General features: G+C 34.4%; 1 protein-coding gene across 19 annotated transcripts in view; it reads right to left on the bottom strand.

Annotated features, from left to right (window-relative positions):
- The window catches only part of adgrl2a (adhesion G protein-coupled receptor L2a), a 334526-nt gene that overhangs the window by 73451 nt on the left and 236729 nt on the right, over positions 1-24346 (bottom strand). For all 19 annotated transcript variants that reach the window (XM_088598895.1, XM_088598896.1, XM_088598905.1 and 16 more), the window contains one exon: positions 15816-15990. In XM_088598895.1, coding sequence (XP_088455021.1) covers positions 15816-15918 — 103 coding nt within the window. In that variant the 5' untranslated portion in view covers positions 15919-15990. The remainder of the gene's footprint in view (positions 1-15815; positions 15991-24346) is intronic.

Genomic DNA, 24346 nt, shown 5'->3' with positions numbered 1-24346 from the left:
GAACAAAAAACTTTCATAAAGCTATATTAAGTTCAGAAGCAAGGCAACTGCAAATAGCTTTGTTGCTTTGGAGACAGCAATGTTCTCAAGCATTTGTCTCGCGTAACTGAACTTTATTATGCTTTGCACTGTGAGCTAACTGCAGGTAAAAATATAAATTCTATACTGGCAATGTGAAAAAGACACTATTAGCTAACAAGATCTGATAAATGCACTCAATGCAATGCACCCAGATGCAGCGGTCAAGTCTTAATTCTGCTTTGTAAGAATGCTCTTTTCTCTTGAAAGCCTGAAAAACGAGGTGGCAGTAACAAAGCTGACAATAGGAGACAAGCTTCTCGCCTCCAATGCATTACTAGAACAGTTGTAATTAGACTAAACTTTATTTTATTATTTATTAACTGAACCATGCGACCAATATTCATTTTTATGGACAAATAAAGCACAGTCTGTAGTTGTGTAATATGCATTGTTATGTTGTATATGTTGTATAATATGAGGGTAAAAGTTGCTTCATTTCCTGTGGTGTCATCATATAAGGTCAACCAGCCACATTAAACTGTTCTAAAATTGCAAAATGTTGAACGAAACATTTGAATTAAAAAAAATCAAAAGTTTTTTTCTGTCACTCTCTTAAAGCAATCTCTAGCATGAATAAACTACTTTCTAGAAAACCTTTTTTTCTTAGCTGAAGACTACATAATATTTTAACCTTGATTTTGGAGAAAAAATAGTTCCTGCTTTCCATTCCTTTCCTAAGAACTGTAAACCAAAGCTTTTTATAAAGCAGCTAAGCATTCAAACCTTAAGGACAAGTGGCATTAATGACTGAGATTATTGACATTTACATTAACTGGAAGAGAAGATTGTTTTGTTTTTTGATTGAGTCTTTTATTCTGTGAAACAATTCTTTATTTCACATTAGGTTTCTATTCTGTGTGTGACAATAACATTAAATCCCATCAAGTAGAAAAAAATAGTTTGGGATTATTGAAAACTGTTATTCTCTCTAAAATTTGATTCTGACAAACACAGTTTACCCAGAGTCTGATCATATTTCAGAGACAGGCATCCCAAAAGATTCCACTCTTGCTGCTCATTATGAAGTAGGCAGCAGTCCCAGTTCAGTTCAGGTATGGTCCTCAGAGCCCCTTTGTAGGCCCCTGAATGACATCACCCAGATCCCAGCTCATCAGAGCCAAATTACCCTCTTGAATGCAGGATGTACCTTCAATTTAACACACCAATTAATCACAGAGATGCACTTGCAAGGAGAGATGACATCTTTTCTGGATAATGAAGTAGAAATTAGAAGATGTCTAACTAAGAATTGTGCTGTACGAGCATAAAAGACACATACATTATGGGACTATAAAAAGAAAACTTTCATTAGAGCTTTTAAAGGAGATCATTAATTGCTAGTGACCAGGGCTCAGATGATATCCATTTTTTCTAATTACACTTCTTGGGTTACAAAAGTGTGCTGTTCTCAAATGATGGCTTTTTAAGCTAAAGGCTTACAAGTGTGAATATTTAAGGGTGTTATCTTTTATAGCAGGCAATTACACTGGACAAATATCTCAACTGGGAACTATTCTACATGGTTTATGGTATGTTTCCAACCAAACAACTGTATAATACTGGCCCTTATATTGGCCAGAGCATTTCCCAGGCTATATTATTTTCAATATATATGAAACATCCTGTCTAGGATTGCCTTTTAATAACATAACCCATAGTCTACCAAAAAAAAAGTTCTCAGCAGCTCCTTTATGTTATTAATCCAAGTGATGATTAAAAAAAAAGGTAAAAAGAAGACCTACTTTATATTTATGCAAGAACTTGCCTTTGATGTTAAGACCACAGATTTAAAATAAAACTTGCTTATTGTATTTTAAAGGCTCATGTGTGGCCATTAGGATCCTTGTGCAGTGTCTTATTATTCCTTACCATTTCTAGCATCATATGATTTTTGAAAGTGTGAATTGTCTTCATGCAATTGCCTGTTAGAGGCAGACAATCAAGCAATAGTTGTATCAACTGACATTGTCTTGAGATATGACCAATTACTTACTTCCCCGCTCTATAAAGGCAGCATAGAAGGTCTATTTTCTGTTTAACTTTAAAAGTTACTATATTTTAGCACCAAAACACAAAATGAAGTGAGTGTACTTAGATGGAAGGCAGTACATTCTAATTCAAGTGCATAGAACGAACGTAGGTAATTCCATTGAAATACTAAGGTACAGCAATGCAAAAATACAAATTTATTGTAATTTATTTTTTTGTACATTTAAAAGTACAACACATTAGTAAACAATTTAGAAGATATGTTTACATATCTGTGGATTTATATGCCTATAAAATGCTTAACTGAAGCATATTTCAAGGATACATTTTTTAGACAATGGGGATAAAAACACAAAACCATGGTGCATTCTGTGGCAATAACCCTTATCTACAGAGGCTGCTTTTTGTCTTTTGATTGACTTAGTTGCTGACCTTGCTGTTCCATGACCCCACTGCCTCAGAGATCTGGCACAGCCGTCAATGAAAGAAGGCAGCCTGGTTATAAAACAGATCTTGAGACCTTGGGAACAGAAGACTTCCTTTTTGCCCTCAATAAACCATTGTATGATTCATTCAATGATGGAATATTCTACATGGGTCAATGATGGTAGTTCAGGCAAACAAAAGTAGTCTTTATGCCCCATCTAGACTTCGCAAGGCACTTATTCAATTTCTTCTGCATCAGGAGCAATGCTCCCTACCTAATATGTACACATTTGCTGAACGTTATTCAGCCTTTGTTGAAAATATATCCTTCTGACCCATGCTTGGCATTTAATTCCCAGACCAACAGGGGATTCATACTTGGTGACTCTGCTGCAAACACTGGATGCCTTATTTATTCAATTGCATATAGAATAAAACTGTAAATCGCATTAGATAATACTCTGTTTATAGTAATAGGTTGTGTCACAACACTGTTGACCTGGCAATGTCATTGCCTGCTGTAAGCAGAAACTTTCAAAGTTTCACACCTCTACTTTAAACAACCTTGGATTCCCATTGACAGGACATATGCAGCTTTATTTCATACACTGCATTCAAGTAACAAGTGTTCCTAAAGTGTGTTCCCTTTAAATCATAAAGTCATGTTCAGTACAATTATTATTATATTTCATTTTTTTTGTTTGTTTGGCAACTCAATACATGTTTTCTATGCAAAAACAAATAAAGAAATATAATTAAATAAAAGCCATACCACTTTCTAAAAACTCATTTCATTTTTCACCATGCTTTTTACACAGACCTTTTATATTACAACATAATGTAGAAGAGATAGAGAGTCTATACTGGATATTCCTAAAAATATTAATAACTATTATTTAAGATTATTTTATATTGAGTATTTGAAATATTACCTTACCAGAAATTAATTTTTGTAAAAGAAATCAAAGTATCCTATATTAAAAACATGTTCAAAATCTATTTCAAAATAAAAAAAATGTATTTGTTATATTGAAATTCATTACTGGGTATCTCCCCAAACACTAAACAGGGAAAAATATTATTATGGGATCAAAGAGTTGAAAATAAGTAATTAACAGCAAAGTGGACTGAAAAAGATCTTAAGCTAGATTGAAAATTCAGCAGAGACTTGAACTCTACTTCCCTATGGATGAACTTTCTAAATGCATGTGAACAACAGACAAAAGGACGATCGTCAACAGGGTCTGAGATTATAAGGAACAGAAAGATGGGCCAATGAGAAATAAAAACACAAACAGAACAAAAGTTTAGAGTAGTTTCTGTTCAGGTATTAATACACCAGACTCCACGAGCCAATCGAGTGAAACAAAAGATGTGATAAAAACTCCCAGTGCAAAATAAACAGAGACTTTTGTGGTTCTTATCTAAGAAGATGAAAGCTGAATGGTTCTATAATTTCAGTTTTCTACAAGATGGAAGGCGTAAATGTGGGTATGCATTATACAGTTCTAAAATGTACGTAACACATCTTACTGTGCTAATGGAATTGACAAGAAAGCAAATATATATATTTTTTAATTTTGGATAATATCCGTAAATGTGGATACTGTCTTTTGGACATTTTCTTCATCAATAGTTTTAGTTCCTGAATAACATTAGTCCAAGTACTACAATACCTGACAGACCAACAACACTGACTTCATGGTACCTTCTTCATCCACTGGTTTAAAGTTTGGGATATTAACCTTCACTGTAATGTCACTGCCCAGACAATGCAAACATATCAAATACCAATTCAGAAACAGTGGTTCCCAAAAATTATTCAACCTCATCATTTGAGTCTAATTCAGCTTTCATTTCATTGTTCGGCAGATTTAATACAGATAAAATAACTGTTATATAAGTACAATAGCACTTATATGTACTTATATGTAATAAATAATAATTATTCAAATAAAATTTGTATTTATTCCATCAATGTACTACATAGGTAAATGTTTTTTTTTTTTATATAAAACCCATGTTAAGCTTGTTCCACTGGTTTAAGTATCTATAGTTACGCTGCACTGATAAGCCCTAATAGTGGCAGAACGTCCGTCTGAAGTTGCTTACCTTGGTTATACACATGCAAAGCAGAATGTGAAGTCTCTTTGCACAAATCTGCTTTTTTAATGCTGTGAAAAGGTAAAAAAAAATCAAATATCTTCTAATTCACGAAGTGTAACTTCTAAAACTTAAATCTCTGCAACCCTAAGGATAATTTCTTACTAGATAGGAAAGCTAATTTTTCAGTGCTACTTTTTTTTATTTCAGGAGCAAAATTGTAAGGAGAGATTCAAAGTATCAACATATTCATACATCTTTAATTTTAGGGATACAAGGTTTACTGATAAATTACATACTGAGAGGATGAAACAACAGAGAACAAAGAGGTTAATATAAAGATATTAATAAACCAAACAAGTGACTTTCAAGTCTATCTGCAGTTTAATAAATCATATGATAAATATTTTTAATTCAAACATGTTTAAAGATGTAATAATGTAAAGAGGTCAAAACACATGAAACAATTACTACACTAAAATACACCAACTGAAGCACATCAATAAATGCAGACTAAACTTCACTAATAACAATAAATTAATTATTGACCATGCAGCATGACTTTTCCTGTCAATCAATGAGAGTCTGAATTAAATCTTTGTCTCAGAAACTCAGCATGCCCTCCTGTTTTCAAAGAAAATAAAAGTGTCAAAGTCTAACCCAGGTTCTTACAAACATTTCACTGTCCAACAGTGTTGCGTAATAGGCATTCTTATAACAAAAACAATAGAGCCTTACTTCTCTCCTGCAACAAAATAAAAACTGGAGCTATCCTTTTCTCCTGTTGATTCAGTGGTTCTAAAGAAAACCTAACTTAAAATTTAAAAAGGTGTTAATGTACCCAGAACAGTACATTGCATAGTAAGGTTACCACAACACAGTTCCAGGGAAACTTGACAGTGAAACTGCTCATCGTAATGACTCTCTTTCCACAGAGTCATTAAACCAGTTCATGACATAATATGAAGAATAAACTCACAACAGTAATAAATGATCATTTTGATCAGAAGGAAAAACTAAGACCTTCTTAACAAGTCTATAAAGAATGTATTGCATCATACAGCAGTGATATAAACATATATGAAATGTTCCTATAAAGATATTCCATTGAATGTGTCTAAATGTTTTTGGCAGAAACGAACACTTTACATTCGCATTTATATAACATTAATTTGATATACTGAAAGTAATACTGTTTGGAATATTCAATCTTGGGGATCCTGGTTATTTAATAAACCAATTGAGCTTTGATGAGGTGCTTTCTGGTCACTTCTCAAGTTCTGAATATGTATGTGGTGCACACTCATATTTACATTTAAGTATTTGATAATGAGAAACTGAGACAACCTTTCATTGAGCTTTTTGTCACAGCTGTAAGTAATCAATACTGAAAAGGTCCTTAGAAGATTTATATTACTAAACCATGTTTTTAAAGGCTTTCATGCAATGATATTGATCGTCACTGCCACTCTACGGGGATATTAAGCATATACTACTTAATGATTGTTTGCTTAGAAATTATTTACTCAGGATTGTCCACAGGAGTGCCTGGGCCCCACATTCTATTCAATCTTCTGACAGATTGAGGCAAATGGAGGTCAGATGACTCACCCAAGGTCAGCCACTGAGTCAGAGGGTGAGGTAATAATGATTCGCATATATGACTGAAGATATCCTCCAGACAGTATTGTCAAGACTTTTATCAACTAGGCATTCATAGCTCAGTCTCGAAAAGTAACAGAAAAAGCACTCTTTCTGATCAGTAGAGAGAGGCCATGTTCAGTGATAATCCAGCTACAATTGTGAGGGTAAGTATGCTTAATAAAATGAAACTGTCCAAAATTAAGCTCTAACCAAGTCACTGAGTAAGTGTCCAAAACCAAATTTGCAAAGGTAATTACACGAAATTGTTCTTCAGTGCTAGTAAATAATGCCAGGGAATGGAGAATATGTTAACTGGAACTCTAATATGGAAACTGTCAAATAAAAAAAACAAGCAACACCTGAGGTGCTGCTTTCCCTAAACTCCATACCTATCAAATGTGAATAGTCTTATGGTTATTTCTCAGCGCAGTTAGCTTTGAGGAACATATAACTAGAAAACAAAAGTCTGACCTATTCAAAACCCAGAGAAAGAAAAAACAGAATTAACACATTAGACCAGATTCAACATCATGTGGAATCTTTTTTGAATATAAAGAAATATATCCTAGTAAAAATACAGCTTTGTTAGTCCCATTTGAACTGAATCATTAAATGTACTCTATTCCTTTCAAAAGTCATAAGACAGGTTAACCATAATCGCAAAGAATTAATAAATCGGGCATAATCTTTTCTATAGTAAGTTGATAAGTAAACTGATGTTCTTCCTGTCTGGAAAAGAAGCACTGCCTGTACTCTGATTATAAAGTATAATTACTTTATATATTCAATTTTTTTTTTTACTTCAGACATAAAAGTTAAAGCTGCTTTAAAAGAACACAAAGCACAGCATTTAAGGGCATTCACTATTTTTGTTTATTTTACCCCAATTGTGGCCTTTTTTTACCATTATACTTATATACCATTAATACTTTTTACCATTATACAATGATTGTATTCACTTGATGATTTTTTTTTGTGAGTGGAAAAACATGGTTTTAAATATCATGATATGTACCAATATATCAGTCATAAGTATTTCACGTATATGAGTTTTTTAAAATTCGATATAGAAGATTGTCACCCTGTGCTGCATAGTTGTGCAGTGGTTAGCATGCTGCCCTTGCAAGACTGGAGCCCTGGGTTCAGTTCTGCACCTGGGGTGCTATGTGCATGGAGTTTGCATGTTCTCCATGTTCCACATAGGTTAACTTTTGGTACTCCAGTTTCCTCCTACAGTCTAAAATCCTATTGGTAGGTTGATTTGACTCCCGAGAAATTTGGCCTTAGTGTGAGTGTGTGCCTGCTTGTGTCTGTGTCCGTGTGTGCCCTATGTTCCCATTCCTTGCTGGCACAGGCTCCAGCTCCCCTGTGACCTGTATTGGATAAAGTAGTTAGAAAATGGATGGATGGATTATTTCAAGTAACATTGTATTCAGTTTAGGTTTAAGTTCTTTTTCTGTTGGGCCAAGTTTTTCAAGTAAAACAAATAAAGGAAATGTTACATGAACACATACATTAGGTTAAATTATAACCATAAAAATGTTTTTACTTCTAACAGCTTTTAACAGGCTAAAGATACAACTGAATGTCTTTATCACGTAAGCGATTTTTCAACATGTTTTTCTTTTCTCAAATGATAACTGATTTCACAAAAGCTAAGAAATTTGCGTAACAATTTGCACAAGAAGAAGCATTATCCGTTTAGCTTATGAGCAACGGTGCAGCAAATTCTTTTGCTTTCAACAGACATATTGATGCTGAAGATAGATGTCATTCCGTGAACCATGAGCAGTTCATGTTAGCTTACTTAACAAAACCTTTCTGTTCTCTGTTATTCTGAAGCTTTTTTGTGTTGTTTTTTTTTAATTCACGATGAACCAGGATTTGTGCAAGAAGATAGTAGTGGATGATTATTTCAGTTTCTTGTTTCATTCTTGACATTATCTATGATATGTAATTTGTATTTCAGATTTTATTTTAACAAATAGTCCAACATAATATAAACACTTTGAATTGCTGTCACCTAATTCAGAAAAGGTGGCAGATGCAAAACAGAGCTTTGATTTTCAGTGTACACATCTATAACCACCTTGTCTGAATGGACAATTAGAATGCTAGGCATGAAGACTTAAAAGCAAATTCTTTTGCTGTGCTTTATTAAGAATTAAGGAATAGTTATAAAGGTGTGTGACTCACAAAAAGCATGACAACAAATCAGAACAAAAGCAGCTGCTTTCTCCTGGAAGTTCAAAAACATTTCTCATAAATAAACCAGGCAGGCAATTTATTGGCATTTGAAAGCTAAGTATGATTGCCTAATGCAAGAATTCTGAGCAGGGGTCTATAAATATACGAATAACACAAACACAAATTTCAACATATTCTTACACCAATCCACTGCTAAACAAAAAATACTCCTTCTGTGTATGATTCAGCACACAATTAATTCTGTAAATATAAAACAGTCATACATTTATGCTGATACCAATTATCAAATTTTATCCATCATAATAATTGAAAGGGAATAATGTTAAGAGAAATGACCTTTTTGTTCTGTGAGGTAAGTGGTCGATTTCCCCTGACCAGATGTGATTCCCTTATTTACTCAAGTGCAAGGTGGTTTTGGGTCAAACCTGCCTTCTCTGTTCTCAAGAGAAGAAAGAAATAGTGTACAAGCCTAGACAAGGCACAAGAAATTAATTCTGCGGCTTTTATGAAATACAGTACTATTTACATTTTATTTGTAATACTAAGCTTACAATACAATGGTAGAAAGAATTTTAGCTAAGGAACTTCATTCAGTCTATAAAATACTTTAATCTCCATTTACCAAAACCTCACCATTATTCCAAAAGCATTATTCCTTCGCTCCTTGCACACAGACACCGAAACCTCTTTCCAGTTTTAATCTTGATGAGTATGCTGTTCTTTAGCAAACACTGAAATAGGCGAAACCCAAAATGCATCTCTCCTCACTTTATACGTTTGCACCTGAAATGGACATCTGATATTATTAAATACTTCACCATAAAAACGTTGAGTAGCTCAACTAAGTCCTAAAAAACTAAAAAACTGAGTTTGAAAGTGAAACATTTACCTGAAAAAAAATCACACATATAACAAAAGCAGACAGCAATATGGTATCTTAATCTTCAGACAGAGTGAAGACAGATTTAGATACGTAAGAACAGTTTAAGTTTCATGTATTCCAATATTTATGATTTAATGCTAAACATTTCTTGGATGAACAGATTGGATGTAACCAGCATTTATTTCCCTTTCATTCAACTAAATAGCCCATTGTCTCAATGTGGTTATGGACACACAAATCATAAAAAAGAAAATTCTATGTTCAACGGGTTATTTTTACTTATGCTTACTCTACAAAAGGTAGATAAGTGATATCACTGCATTTTTTTCTTCCTGTTCAGAGGTACTGCAATCTGTTATCTCTGTTATCTGACTTTGCTGTGCTGATAACTCATGATAGTCTTGTTAGAGACCCAGATAATTGAAAAAGAGTAAGAACAAAACCAGACAAAGCATAAAAAGAAAGGGTACAAGATCGATACGATATTGGAGCCAGACTGCATCTGTGTACAATTTCTATGCAACAAGCTTTAATTTTCCATTGGTGAGTGCAGTACATGAAACCCTTCCTTTTCCCTGATTTTTCTACTCATAAAATGTATCCTGAGCCATTGAACACTACGTTATGTTGTTCCATATGACAACTAAGTGCATAGAAGAGAAAAATGGTTAACTATAATGCCCGTGAAGCTGAAAGAGGATGCACCACGACTGTCAAGAAATCTTGTTCCTCAACCTGATAAATATTATAATTAATTCCTTGCATTCGTGTAATAGTTTTTATCCCAAATTTCTGTAAAGAAATTAAAAAATAATAAATTTAAAAGTAGAATACTTCTGACTTTTTACTGCCCTGCTCTACTATATAAACTGGGATATAATCTATGTGAAGTCAGAGGGAAATGCCTTTATCAACTTGTATATAATGCTAAGAAAAAAGTAAATAAACTGACTGACCATACAGAATCCCTGTAGCGTTGCCTAAATTCAAATCCCAAATCTGGACTAAAATTCTATTTTGAAAACAGAAGTGCCTGAGACTAAAAGCATCTCTACTTAAAGGCATCTGTAATTTTGCTTTTAAGATGAACTGCCATTCTGTTTGTGCAAAGAAGGCTTCAGAAGGATGCAAAAACTTGATTTGGATCAACTGCTTTTCAAACATCGCAGTAGTCACAATTCTTGCATAACAAATACAAGAATTGGGACAGCTGTGATGGGTTTTTAATCCGCCTAAATCCCTCCTTCCCTTTTCAGTTCCTAATGAGGATGAATAGCTCTCAGCAGGGTGGGGACAAGAGCTGCAGACACACCTTTCCACTGAATGTTCCCAGTCTATTGTCACCTTATCTCCCCATCTTTGTGACTGACAGCTGATGAGAGACAGCAAAGTCTGTGTTCCTCCCCTACACCTCCCCTGTAAAGCTGTGCTCCACGGGGCGTCAGATTCCAAAGTCTATCCATGAATACCAGCAGGACATCAGAAGTTGAGGGGGAGCGGAAATTTGATACCAACAGAAGCCGTTTTCTTGACATAATGAAACAAAAGTTCTTGCCTTTCCTTATTTATTAAATTAACTATTGAAAAGCCTGCAGAAAAAAAAAGTGTTCGTTTTTTTCCTGTTCTCCAATATCTGTTCTGCAAACAACATGAAAGTCCTCTCAGGTGTAATGTAAATGCTTATGTGTGTAAACACAAAAGGTTTAAAATTAGCATGGCGAATGTACAAAACACATACATCCTATTGTTTGAGCCTTTTGTCATAATGTTATGAACATCTGCCTTTGTATTAAAGAAATGTAGTATTTCCATAGGTATGTGTATACAGTTTTAAACTGTTCCTACAGTCAAACCCACTTTTAACAACAAAACACAAAAAGTTGTTCAGAAAGTCTTTAAGGTCTAGCTCTCCCTCTGGCATCACAAGTACTCAACTGGCCCTAGAAAGTCACAGTACACTGAATGTTTAGGGGCTTGCATGCAGGACATGCTAAGTCTAAAACAGGCTTGCCCTCGCGTGCTTCAGCTTTCAAAGGAATAGGAATCCCATTCATAAAGTGACTGCCTATTTCTGGTGTAACTGAAACCTGGTCTTTGTATACCTGAAGGAAACAATTTAGAAGTAAACCTTTTGACCTCTGTTTTAAGAGTTGGTTTGTCAAAGCAAAGTTTAAACTTTTGAAGACTCGAAGCTTAAGAAAAAGCCAAACTCATAAAATAAACTAGTTTCTTGAATAATAAAACTAGGTACATCTGTCACTCCTCTATCTTGTGAAAGCACTTTTCAAGTGGTAAAAGTCAGTTTTGATAGATACAATCCACAAGAGAACGTAAGCTGGGAGGTCAGAAAAAGAAAGGCATTCAAGATATACAGAAAACTGTTACAGAAAAGCTATGAAAACACAACCTTGCCAACCTTATCTTTGACACGAAGCCCTAAAGACTCTAATACTGTCCCCTCCGCTTTTTCGTGAAAGGTCTTTCAACACAGTTTGTAGTGAACCTGGTGGGGGATTGTTATTTCGTTGGCAATGCTGACAGATTTCTTCCATGGACCATCACATATTTCAACATCCAAAAATAAGTTGTAAAAGTCAGGGTAAGCTCTAATCCATATATTATTCTTTATAGTAAAAAGAAATCTCCATCAAACAATCTGGCCAAATACATATACATAAGAAAACATAATAAACTACGATTTTTATAGAAAATTGTTGATTACGGTTTTGCAAACTCTGTCTAATGAAAAATGATTCTTCAGACAGAATGACAATGACCTCAGCCACAGAAAAAAAGAAATGGAAAATATATAATGCCAGGACAATGCTGCATGTATTCTAAATACATGTTTACATAAACATGTTTAAATAATTGTATACCTTCAATTACATACCTGTTCTAACACCGACAGCAAGTATTTGCATTTTACAACCAAGCTCAAAAAAATAGTTAATTGTGTTTGGTTTAATAACTTACTACAGTTATAGTCATGCAAAGAAGAAGGCAAAACTATACCTTTGTTGCTTCTGTATTAAATAAGCAGTCATCTTATGAAAAGTACAGGCATTTCTGCTATAACGTGATAGTTGTGTTCCTGGAAAACACTGCATTATAGAAAATTTGATTATAGAAACCATTGGTTCAATGCGAATTATGAAGTTAGGGGATAGAATCTGGAATCATAATAACAAAGGTATTTTTTCTATAGTAATTGGTCATACTATTAGTTTGAAAGCATTACTTCTGCATAATGTGTTTTTGTGATAATTTAAGACAGAAAACAGTAGAAAAATAGATAAATAAGGCATAATATGTGTCCAGGGTTAAATTGTCAAATGCTGACAAGTTCTGCAGTGGAGGAGGGCGAAAATACATTTTTTCATAAGAAACTTTCTTAACAATACATTCTACTAAGCCCAATAGCACAAATTATATCACATGGTTTTTCATTTCTCATTATTTCATTTTATTATATTATTTTATAACATCAAGATTCTGTTCCAGAGTAATTGTACTTGTACTACACAGACTAGCAGATTGCTTCTGCCCTTGCCACTCATTGTAACAGTTATATTTCTATCAATCTTTCCAAAGAATGAAACTGTGGGATTTGGGTACTGATTTTTAATTTAGGAGCATATTCAGATTAGACGAAGACTGATGTAAATGTGTCAGAGAATACACCAGCATTCCCAAGCATGTGTGGCTATGCTGAAGCTGCCATGCAACTGCTTTTACTGAACGCGTGTGACTCGTCCTGCTATATAGTACTTGAGTCGCATTATAGCCACCATGCACCCACGTTATAGATATAGCGTTCCCTAATAAATCAATTGCGTTATAGTCAATTTTTGCTATGGAAACGTGTACTTAACTTTGCATGATAACCAACATTCACGTGTTATGGATAAGCATCCCCTTTTAGATCAATTGTGTTATAGCCAATTTGCATTATGTTATAGAAGAAATGTCTATGATCTAGCTAAAAATGTAACTATTTAAAATGCATCATTCTACTGGACTGTTACATCAAATATCCTGTATGTTGAATTTCAGCTTTTTTATTTTTTAAGACACAACATACCTCATCATGGTTTACTTCTTCAAAAGTCCATATATGAATTACAAAAAGATAACAAGAGGACATATTATTTTATATCAATAAGACCTTTGAAATGTTTATGCTTCCTATTATTTGAGTTCTCAAAAAAGTGGGAAAAAAATCTGCCGTCTAAAAATTGCACACATCCTATATTTATCCTCCTGACCACGGAGCAAAAGAGAGAATAGCTGGAATTTGAAGTTGGTAAGCAAGTGGGAAGAAAAGGCCTGAAGCAATCCAATTTCTTTTGGCATCTCAAGCCAAGCTTCAAACAAAAGCTACACTCGCAGCCTTTTAAAAGGTGCCAGTAACCTTTTTTTAATTCAATTTAAAAAATGCATTAAAAACTTATTACAAACAGGATGCTGTTAAATGAGGCATGTTTATTTTCAGATATTATTTTAATGTACTGGTGTCGTGATTAGATGTCTGGTTCAGCGAGTTGAAAGACGGGACACAGATGTAGGAAAATGTACAAGAAAGCTTTTTTAATGCTTTGCAATGACAAGTGACCATTTTATATTTTCTTCAGTAAACACCGCTATTCACTGTAGCAAACTGCTTTTTATTGAGTTACAAATTAAATATAGAAGGTCATACAGAAGGTTCTGTATTGTAGCAAAATGAAAGGCATACACTATGCTATGTGAAGGCAGTAACAATGTACACAGAAACCTTAGCTCTTATATTTGGTGAAGATATGTAGGTTAATTGACAATACTGTAGTTACACCTCCAAAATCATTTTAGTGCTCTACCATTACCTACACAGAACTGTGATTTGCAGCTTGAAATAAAATTTTGTGAAGCCATTTATAAATAAGCATTATAAAAGCAAAACACTTTGCTGATCAAGGAAATATTTTCTCCAGTACAATAAGTCTAATTCACAGCAGAAACCATCTCGTATGGATGTAGCCCATGCAATTTAGCAGATTCCACATCACCCCCACTCTATCATCATTATTTTGTACTTACTGAAAAGAGAAAAAAGGGGGCTGAGAAAACAGTCAGAGAACTGTGCAACACTAGAATGGTTCTATGCTGTCAACACAGCCACAAGATACCTACCTGGGTGTTTGATTATTGCTTTTCATAGGACATGCATCATGAAAAAGATATGCAGTCAAATAATAAAGATTTTTATACAGATTACTTCTCCAACCTACGTAAGCTTTTCAAAGAGATCCACTCTGAATATTTCCTTTTTCACTAATAAATTGTGATTTTTTATATATCTGCTTATGCCTTATACTTCTCTTTGCTTGGAACACAATTATTTCAGTCTGTAACCTTATAAAATCTTAATTGCTTTTTTCCTAGAACTCTTTGGTATTCTCTTTATAGCCACCACTGTGTTCAAAATGATGGAATTTTCACTAACATTATTCATAACACCTGACAGAGTGAGTTCAATTTTCTTTATCCCTTCACCACAGCCGAAAACAATATACAAATAACCAAGAGAGCCTGTTATCATTTGGGAGAAGGCAACATACCCTGTGATTAAACCTTAAGTCTGTAATATTACCAGAAAGAAAGACTGATAAAGAGGTGAGGTACAATATTACTGTCATTATCCACACTTACAAACATCCACGGATTTTGTAAGGAGTATATCGGTACCACATCCAACTGCATGTTATGTCTGTGTTGATAATTACAAGACACATTTATCCATGAAACATAACCAGTTTATAATTTAGAAAAAAAGTTTTGAAACCTGGAATTACCAAGTGTTTTATAAAGTTTTAGTTTTGATTTCACTGCTAAATGTAAAAAAAAAGATTTCTATCTAAGGCCACCAAGGACAATAAAGGTACACAAGCATAAAATCTCTAACGAATCACAATTTACCATCTAATGAAACCACACAAGATTATCTCTGTCCTTAGAGGCAACAAGTCTTCAATCCTACACCCTCTTCTGTAATGAATACAAGAGTGTAAAGGCTGTTTGGGCAAAACTAAAATCCCTGTGAGAAAGAAACCCCCAAGGAAATACTCTTGTTTATCGCTTTCTAGTATACAGAAGATATACTTTCTATGTGGATTCAAAAGTATTATTTCTTTTATTTCTCCTGTTTATCAACACTGACATACAATTGGGATGAGTTGTTTTATTCAAACCCTTAAAAAAGTTTGAATAATAAAAACATAAAAAGTGTAATTGAAACACCTTGAAGCCACTGCAAAATAGAATTATTTGAAAAAGGGCATTAAATTTTTTTTTATATTATAATTAAAATAACTACATTGCGAGTAGCAAATTCTCTTCAACTCGCATTCAGAGCTAATTGTAAAAAAGAATAACAAGAGGGAAATCTGAAATGATGACAATAAAAAACTGAATAATGGCAGTAATAATAATTAATACTTACCTTCTGAACATTGCAGATGAACCACTGCAAAAACCAGCCACCAGAATGTAGGTCGTTTCCAAACAGAACATGCCATTGCGTTTCCCTTGGATGGTTTCCACATGCTTGGGAATGACTGTAGTTATAAAAGTCCAGCTTTGCCGATTTTAATAAACTTCATCATTGAGCTCCTTGCCTGAAAAGCAATCAACAATTCAGGTCATTCATAATACAGAAATTGTAGAAATAAATTTATACAATTTCTTCCTTATTTAGTCCAAATGATTGAGAACTGAATATGATTTCAGTTATAGACGGGATTATTTACTATTGATGCATAATGTTCCTGAATTTTAGAAATGCACGAAAGAAAACGTCCCGGTTGGTAAGCTGCAAAAATGCCTGAAGACCCTTCAAATCTGCAGCAAAGCCAGAGGAATGGTAATCCTTAAGAAGGGAAATCCCTTAATGGAAGCAAAGTGCTTGCCAGCCATGAGGGAGTCACATACTGGTACACACCTCCTAATGTTGAAAGACCTGCCCCCCAAACCATAAAACAGACAGCAGCACTCACAAAGACATTTACATCACACAAACAAACAAGCAAATGACTGAGCAGCAGAAACCGCAAGACTGCCCACCCACTTTCAGAACCTAGAAATGTTCTCTTTTGCTAATAAATTATTTTCCACTCCAACATTTATTCATAAGGTTTTCTTCATTTCAGTCTCATCAGAGAAAGAAAAGAACACAGAACTAAATACAAAAACGGACATGGAAACTACGAGTGAAACCTGATGCCTACCTGTGTGCTAAGGCACATGTTTCTTTGTCTAAACTGTCCTGATTTTCTGTTTACTCTGTCTGCACCCACACTTTCCTCATTTGAGTGATTAAAACAATCACATACACATGGGAAAAACGAGCAACTCAGGCAACAGCTCACACAGGACACCATTAAGTACACTTCCTATTTTCTGTTTTCTTTTTAATACAAGCACACGGAATACATCGGACACATGGAATTTTCTCAAATAAGAAATACTGTTAAACTCAACACTGAAGAAAATTAGTGATGTACGTCTGTTCTCAAAATTTTTAATATCTGTCAAACACTAAAAAACTATGTCACAAATGACTCATTTCTTCAGTCTAACTATTCACCCTACTGTCTGTTTTTTTGCTTCCCCTGTATGCCTCAGTGACTTAAGAAAGACTAAACTATTTTTTCCCCAACCAGCACTGAATAAAACACAATAATTTGGGACTTTGAAGTAGCATGACTGCTTATCCCACATTTTCAATACATGTTTCTGCTTGTGTTCTGAAGTGCCCCTCTTCTAAAGTCTCCTGATTATTTTATAATGAACATAATTTGAGAACAAGTGCACTTCTCTGATTGTTGTCGAAGATTGAATACAGGAAGATATTTCTAGCTAAACAACAGCCGCTGTCAGACTCATCATTCACCCAATACAAGGAGGCTGTATATAAGCTGACAAAAATGCAGTTAAGCTGGCTGTAATAAACTAAATTGAAATGGAATAATGTCTCACCTGAGACTTCTCATTTTAGAAGTATTTAAAAACAAAGGTTAACAACTGTACAGTAAAATGGGAATAGGGATTGACCAAAGGCAATTCTTATAATATGGAGTAATTTGTTTCTTGCCAGCTTGCACTTTGTGAACTGATTATGCTTCATTGCGAAAAGGCATGAGGCACAGAGACATAATTTATACTAAGACTGCAAACTCATTCCTCCAAATAACTTCCTATCATGTTTCTACGTTCCCAAACTTCCCAAAAAAGACTATGAACCACAAAAAGTAAGTTTCAAGGATTGGTAAATCCTTAAGGGATTTGCCTGTATTTAGATACTGACACCATCTGTGCAGTTTTAACAATTTGATTTTTTCAAGAAGTTTATCTATAAGACTTCCACAGTGTCTGAATATATAAGTTATAGGCTGTGATGTTCTCTATTATTTAAAGTTTCTAAAACAAAAGCCATAACCAACAGTTTTCAATATATTTCTTATGTATAAAGGTCCTTAAAGTCATGGAAAAACAAATCAGGTTAAAAAACTTAAGCCCAATTATTAATAAATATAGACAGAAAAAAAACCAGAAAAGTTAGCATGCTGACGGGGTGAGGTTTGTATTTTTCCTTTTCCCAGTTTTTAAACTTCCCTTCCTCCTCTGGTCTTCTCAGATCCTCGAAACCTTAAGGGTCAATTACTCCTGGTTACATTAGTCTTTGGTTTCATTTCAATCAGTACTGCAGTACTAATTTAGCCTCCACCCCCCACCTCCTCACCCACAAACTCCAAAGACTCAGGCAAAATACCTACAGCAACAACGCAGACTGCTGTGCCTGGGAAACTATTGGTTCCTCTCTAAAAAAAATCCCGGTTCATAAAGATGGGTGTTCTGTAAATCAATGATAACAGTTATAAGCTGTAATATCTTTGTATCATGCTGAGAATGTTTAACATGCTGATCGTTTCAGACACCAAAGGCGAAGACTTAGGCAGTCTGCCTGACTCTGCCATTCTCCTCATTAAACATTTTAAGGTCTCCCTTCTCAGTTGGATACTTTTTTTTTCTCAGCTGGCACAGGAACAACTGATGATCATCTAAACTGTTCTCTTTAATGGATTCTGACTAGATTTGATCAGACTTAAAATAAGGGTTTTAGCCGATTAAAAACAGGCAGAAGAAAGAAGCTTTCAACATTGCCGACAGATGCATCATAATTTTGGCATCTGTTTATGTACTTTCTGCATTAATACTCCGTGAAATGTTATTAAAGAACATTTTCAATTTAAAGGGACATTAAGTTATTTTTAATCACAGATATTCTTGAAGGCCTACAGACAGCAATGCTGCATGTGAAGTGAAATACCACCAGCACCTGAGATCTCAGAATGTCTAGCAAGCTTTGCAAAACATCAACAGTCATAGCATTGTTTTCTTGGAATAGGATATGGGTGCCGACAGATGCTCAAGACCCATAAAAGCTAGGAGCTAGGAAGCCATGGGAATTTCAGACTCTAAAGGGTTAAGACATATGCATACGTGATTCTTATTCTTTTTTGCGGACACAGCAGGAGAATCAGCAGACTGAATTTATCATGAAATCTGGGAAACCCACTCACAAAATCAAAACCTGCAGTATGTTTGTGTTCACGCCACATTCCTAACAATAAAAGTCAGGGTACAGTTAAATCGTTTCTAGATGGAAGTCTGCAAAATTCTTTAAAGTGCTGGAGGGAAAAACAATTTCAACTCCTTTTAACAGCTGTGCTGATTCTTACAAATACATTCCATCTTATACTGAGAGAAGAAACCAGCTATATATAATGCATTGACTAGATTAAACTGCAGTTGCACAAATGACTCAAAAAAACAGAAGTTTAAATGTTTCCAATCTTTAAAGGAATAAATACATCTTTTTGAAGATAAAGATTACATTTAAGTAAAGTGAACAACTAAAATACTTTTGTCTGAGGCCTCCTGAAACAAATCATTTTTATATCATTTAAAGTTTGTGGACATCAAAACTTCCTTTTCTTATATGTAATATGTATATTTGCAAGCCACCTGCCTCCAAACTGCTGAAAGGGCTTTTAGAGAGATGCAAACATTAAGACACCGATCAAGAAAAAGAAAATTTTACCATTAGAACCTTGCAGAACAAGAGTACAAGGCCATTTCAAAAGCATATTGAACAAATATGATTCTTTTCACAAACCTTGTGTTTGTGTCTCTTAGGCTGGTGAGAAAACAGAAAAAGAATGGAAGAGGAGCTGATGATCCTGTTGAGGAAGGGCTGAATGAATAGGAAAAAGACAACACCAAAGGAGTGAATAGGGGAGGGGTGAGAAGGTGTGTGTGTATGGAGGGGAGGGGGGGGTCTATAGAAGTCTGACAGCCAAAGAGCCTTGCTTGACCTCTGAATTAGCCCCAGAGCTTTTAACAGGCTAAAAGAAAGAGCTGGAATTTGAACTCACAAAGAGCATGGTAGAGATAAAAGGAAAAGACAATAACACAAATATCTAAATAAATGACAAAACAATCCAGAAAACAAAAGAAGTGCCAATTCCTAAAAAAACTAAATCAAAGACGCTAGAAAACATTGCATTTCTGACAGTATTCTGAAGGATGTAGATGGTTTTTGACTCGCATATACCAATAACTGACGGGATATCCATCTGATCGAAAAGGAAAGCACCTCTCGTTTCTAATACTCTCAATGCAGCTTTCACTGGGTATACCGTCACTCCAATATCAAACCTTCGGGGCCCCTGCCTCTGCAATCCAGATAAACTGCACACAGTAATGACAACCTTGACAAGGCCTTCAGAAGATCCATTTTCCTTCAGGATGTTATGTCATTTCCCTGGCTTTTTCGTGGGACTACAACGTGCAAGCAGCGAAGAGAGAATTCATCTTCAGTTTGGGATAGACGAACAGCAGCCACTGCGATCAGATGTTCTCATTCCAGGGGGACAGATATGGCAGAGAACTGCCTGCAGCTGATTTACTGCATTTTTACCACTGACATGTTTCTTGACCTTTCCTCGCTTGGCAAAGGCAAAAGAAACAACAGTGAGCACAGCAGTAACAGTGAAGGCGAAGTCTGACACTTGCAGCTGACAAAAGTGGTCCAGTTACGGTCTTGAACGGAATGCACAACCCATGCCAGAGGTCATAGACTTACAGAGCTGAAACACAATGTCATCTTAGCAATTACAATTTTAGGGAAAAATCTATGCATCACTAAGAAGCCATATCCTGGTGGTCATTTTTACCAAAAAGGAAAGAATTTTAAAATGAAAAATGCTACTTACTAAATGTGTGTGCCTTCATGATGTTAATGCCACATCTAAAAATAAAATGTTGATTTGTATATGCTCACCTCCTCCATAACCTCAACTGTTTTATGGCAAAAATAAATCAGCTTTGTCTAAATTAGAAGGAATATGGAGTTCTACACAATGCAGAGATGAGAGAATATGGAATAAGAATTTAAAATTAGAATATCAATGTACATGTACATATGTCAATAAACTCCCCTACTCTACTGAGAGGGTTTTTCCCAATAGAAATGAAAAAGACAGCATTCTATACGATTTCCTTAGGTATCTGTTTAAAGCAAAGAAAAGCCAAAGTGTTTGGACTTACAAGTCGTTAAAATATTTTTTTTTATTCAGTTTCAAGCTATTCAGAGATTCTGATTTCTGCATTAAACCCCATAATCTTGGGAAAACGGTTATTTATAATTTAAGGATAGCGTTGAATACATGTAAAATACACAAAAGAATCTGGAATCCTAGTGTGAATTTGGCAAACAGCATTATGTTCTTAAAATATAAAGCAGAGGACCCTCTAAGCCCAGTTTTAAATTTTGACATTATGTTCCCAGATTTGTACATATACTGTCTTCATGAACTGTATTAAAGAAATACAATAGCTGAAAAAATATAATTTGCTATGTTCAAATAAATAAAAACGAAAATAGATTATCTCTTCTTTGTCAAACTGAGAAATTATCTCAATCCTATTATTTTATTCCACATACTCAATTAATATAATATTTTATCCCATTGTTTTGCTGCTTAGATTGGTCTATTATCAAATTCTGTTCAATGACACACCTCTATTCCTTCTTTCTTAAACTAAATGCAGCTCTGTGCTAGCTCCTTAACAACCAGCCCAGCATAGACAGTGAATAAATTTGTAAGCTCAAGAGCATTTCGCTCATTGCTCTAAATGTGCTCCACATAAATCATTGTTACTAGCCATTCAATTAATCGATTTGCGCATTCCCCCCTTGGTCCAAACATATGGCTACTAAATGAAACAATAATGACCTGAGATCTGTCATACATTAGGCCATCAATACAGGGTAGGGAAAGGTTAAAGAGAGATTTTTTTGGAAGGCTTCAGTTAATTATGCTTTTGAAGAAAACAAGATGAATGCTCAGTGAATAAGTAAGCAATAAGCCAAATAAGTGCAAAACAATATAGTTAGCTGGCAATAACATTTGAAATAGAATACTGCAGAGGGAAAAAAGATACTCCTTACAACTGGTTAATTATAATAGTGTTGTAGGCTGAAAGAGAGAACAATAAACAGTTTTCTCACCCTAAAGAGCAGATCTATTGCCTCTATACGAAATAGGAACAAAAATCAACCTAATCATGTTCCAGTAAAGAAACTCTAATGCCAACATCATCACCATCAAAAAGTACTAAGATTTCAACTCCTTAAAATGCTTCAGATTTGAATGCGATGAACCATTTTATTCCCAAATAAAGAGGCTCTAGCGTTCTATACTGGAAACAAAACCAGATTCTTTCATGCAGACTCTGAAACATCCTGCATTAAAATAATTCTGAACCTCGATCAAGAAAAGAAGCTCCTTTTTGTAACTATCATTAACACTATACATTATTCTGTTTTCAACCTATAAGAGTTTTTATTCCCCCCAAGGTCAAATGGTTAAAGAGTTAAAGAAAAAATGTACAGAAAAAACATTGCACAAGAGATAGTAATTTCAGTTTTTGCAGCCTTTAATACAAGCATGTTTACAGAAATTCCATAAATTCGTATGCCATAAGTGAAATCAGATTGGGCATCCTAAGATTTTTTTTTTTCTTAGTTACAACCAATTCTTTAAATTGTCTTTTTCTTAATAGCATTAAAAAAGCTATGCTGAGACTCCTGTAAAAACTACACCTGAACTATACCCGTCTATCAATATTGCTTTTAACAAGGCTGAGTTGTAAAGGTTACAAAATTTTAATACGGGTGTTATACATTCTCAGTAGTAATCCTGGTGTTTTAGTGGAAGTGAAGTGGATTATCACAAATGAAATTTGAAAATGTCATTTCCATTTACTGATAACACAAAAACGATTCCTTTCAGGTCCCAGATGATAAGAGTAATTTTGCCACAAACGTAAATGGTGCCTTCACCCAGCGCTTCCCAGCTCAGGAATTAATAATAGGCTGACATTAATACCAGCAGATAAATAAGAAGGTCAAAGTGTTCCAAGGACCACCATAGCCCAGGTATCTCATAGCGATAGTACCTGCCAATCAACTGCAATAACTTGTTACATTAAGTTATTGACACGGTTTTCATTTCCCTTTGAAATCTAACTGATACAACACAAAACTCAGTTTGGTAAAATATGCTAATTACGCAACATGTTGTGAGTTCCTAATGAAAAAAAAAAGATATACACATAGTTATTTCACAAAGTTAACAGGCACCTCCTTTACCCACTAATAACTGCATGTATACTTTGATTTTCAAGTTTTATTACAGACCCTGTTTTAAGAACATTCAACTTGAAAATCAGGGAGATGTGGCCCTTAACCCATTTTGGTTAATTAACTATTAGAACAGAAAACAAATATAATTAAATTACATTTTATTTGAACACTTCAACATCAATTAGTGGGATAGTGAAAGCATCTGCCACATTCATTGCTAAATTTACTTTCGTGCTGTAAAAGATCCACAGTACAACAAACAAAAACAAAAATCAGGAAAAAAATATTATCTATGTAGAAACTATTACTTACTTTCATTACTGAATACATCTATCCTGACAGTAATTAGCTATAACAAAAAGGTATTACCTGTAGCACTTAACACCTATTGTATAATTTTCACATTTATATAACATTTAATTATTTTTTAAACTTATTAACCTACAAAGGAATATGAAAACAAAAGGTTTTCAGGTGTAGCATTTATAAATGGCAATTTAATTAAATTTATTAGATTACAAAAAAAGATGCACAGGATGACAACAATCACAGCATGTCCTTGTAATGTTCCAATAATGAAATATTAAAAATGAAGTGCTACAGGCTGCTTTAATTACACTGTGTGAACCGTATCATATATCTGTCATACTTCATTTATTGAAACGACAGCTTGTTTTATGCAAAATGTGTCATTTTATAGAAAACTAAATTCAACCAACCCAAGAAAGTAATAAAATCTCAACTCAAGACTGGGATCCACCATCAAGCTTTGAAATTAATATTTTACAGGTATAGGAATAGTTACATTCTACAAGACAAATACGTTCCTAACCCTCTTTCCTTAGATTTGATACATAGACTGGATGTCAATGTATTTATCCATTTTTATAACATTTAAGATGCTGAAGCCCTGAATTTTATTAATACGTGCCACAATGCAAGTGCAACAAAGAAACAAAACTAAGAGTGCAGCACTAGCCTATGTGCCACACTCTGCCTAAATTAGTCATAACACATCAGGGATTGCAAACAAAGCAGTAACGTTTGGCCTGATAAGTTATCTAAAGCTCATCTTCTCGATTTCAGCAGAATGCATCAATGTTGTTTTTATTCATCTTATGCACACAACAGAGATGCAACTGAAACCAAGTGAGTGTATGCTTCAAAAGGCTAACCCACCAGATTCCACAGGCTATAGTGTCTTCTGATGCAGCGCATTTGTACATAATGCCTCCAAGAAAATACTTACAGATACACGAGTC

The sequence above is a fragment of the Lepisosteus platostomus genome, chromosome 11, assembly GCF_059453375.1.
Source record: "Lepisosteus platostomus isolate fLepPlt1 chromosome 11, fLepPlt1.hap1, whole genome shotgun sequence".
In the NCBI taxonomy this organism is placed as follows: domain Eukaryota; kingdom Metazoa; phylum Chordata; class Actinopteri; order Semionotiformes; family Lepisosteidae; genus Lepisosteus; species Lepisosteus platostomus.
The sequence above is the reverse complement of the archived record's forward strand: the minus strand, read 5'-3'. Positions and strand labels throughout refer to the sequence as shown.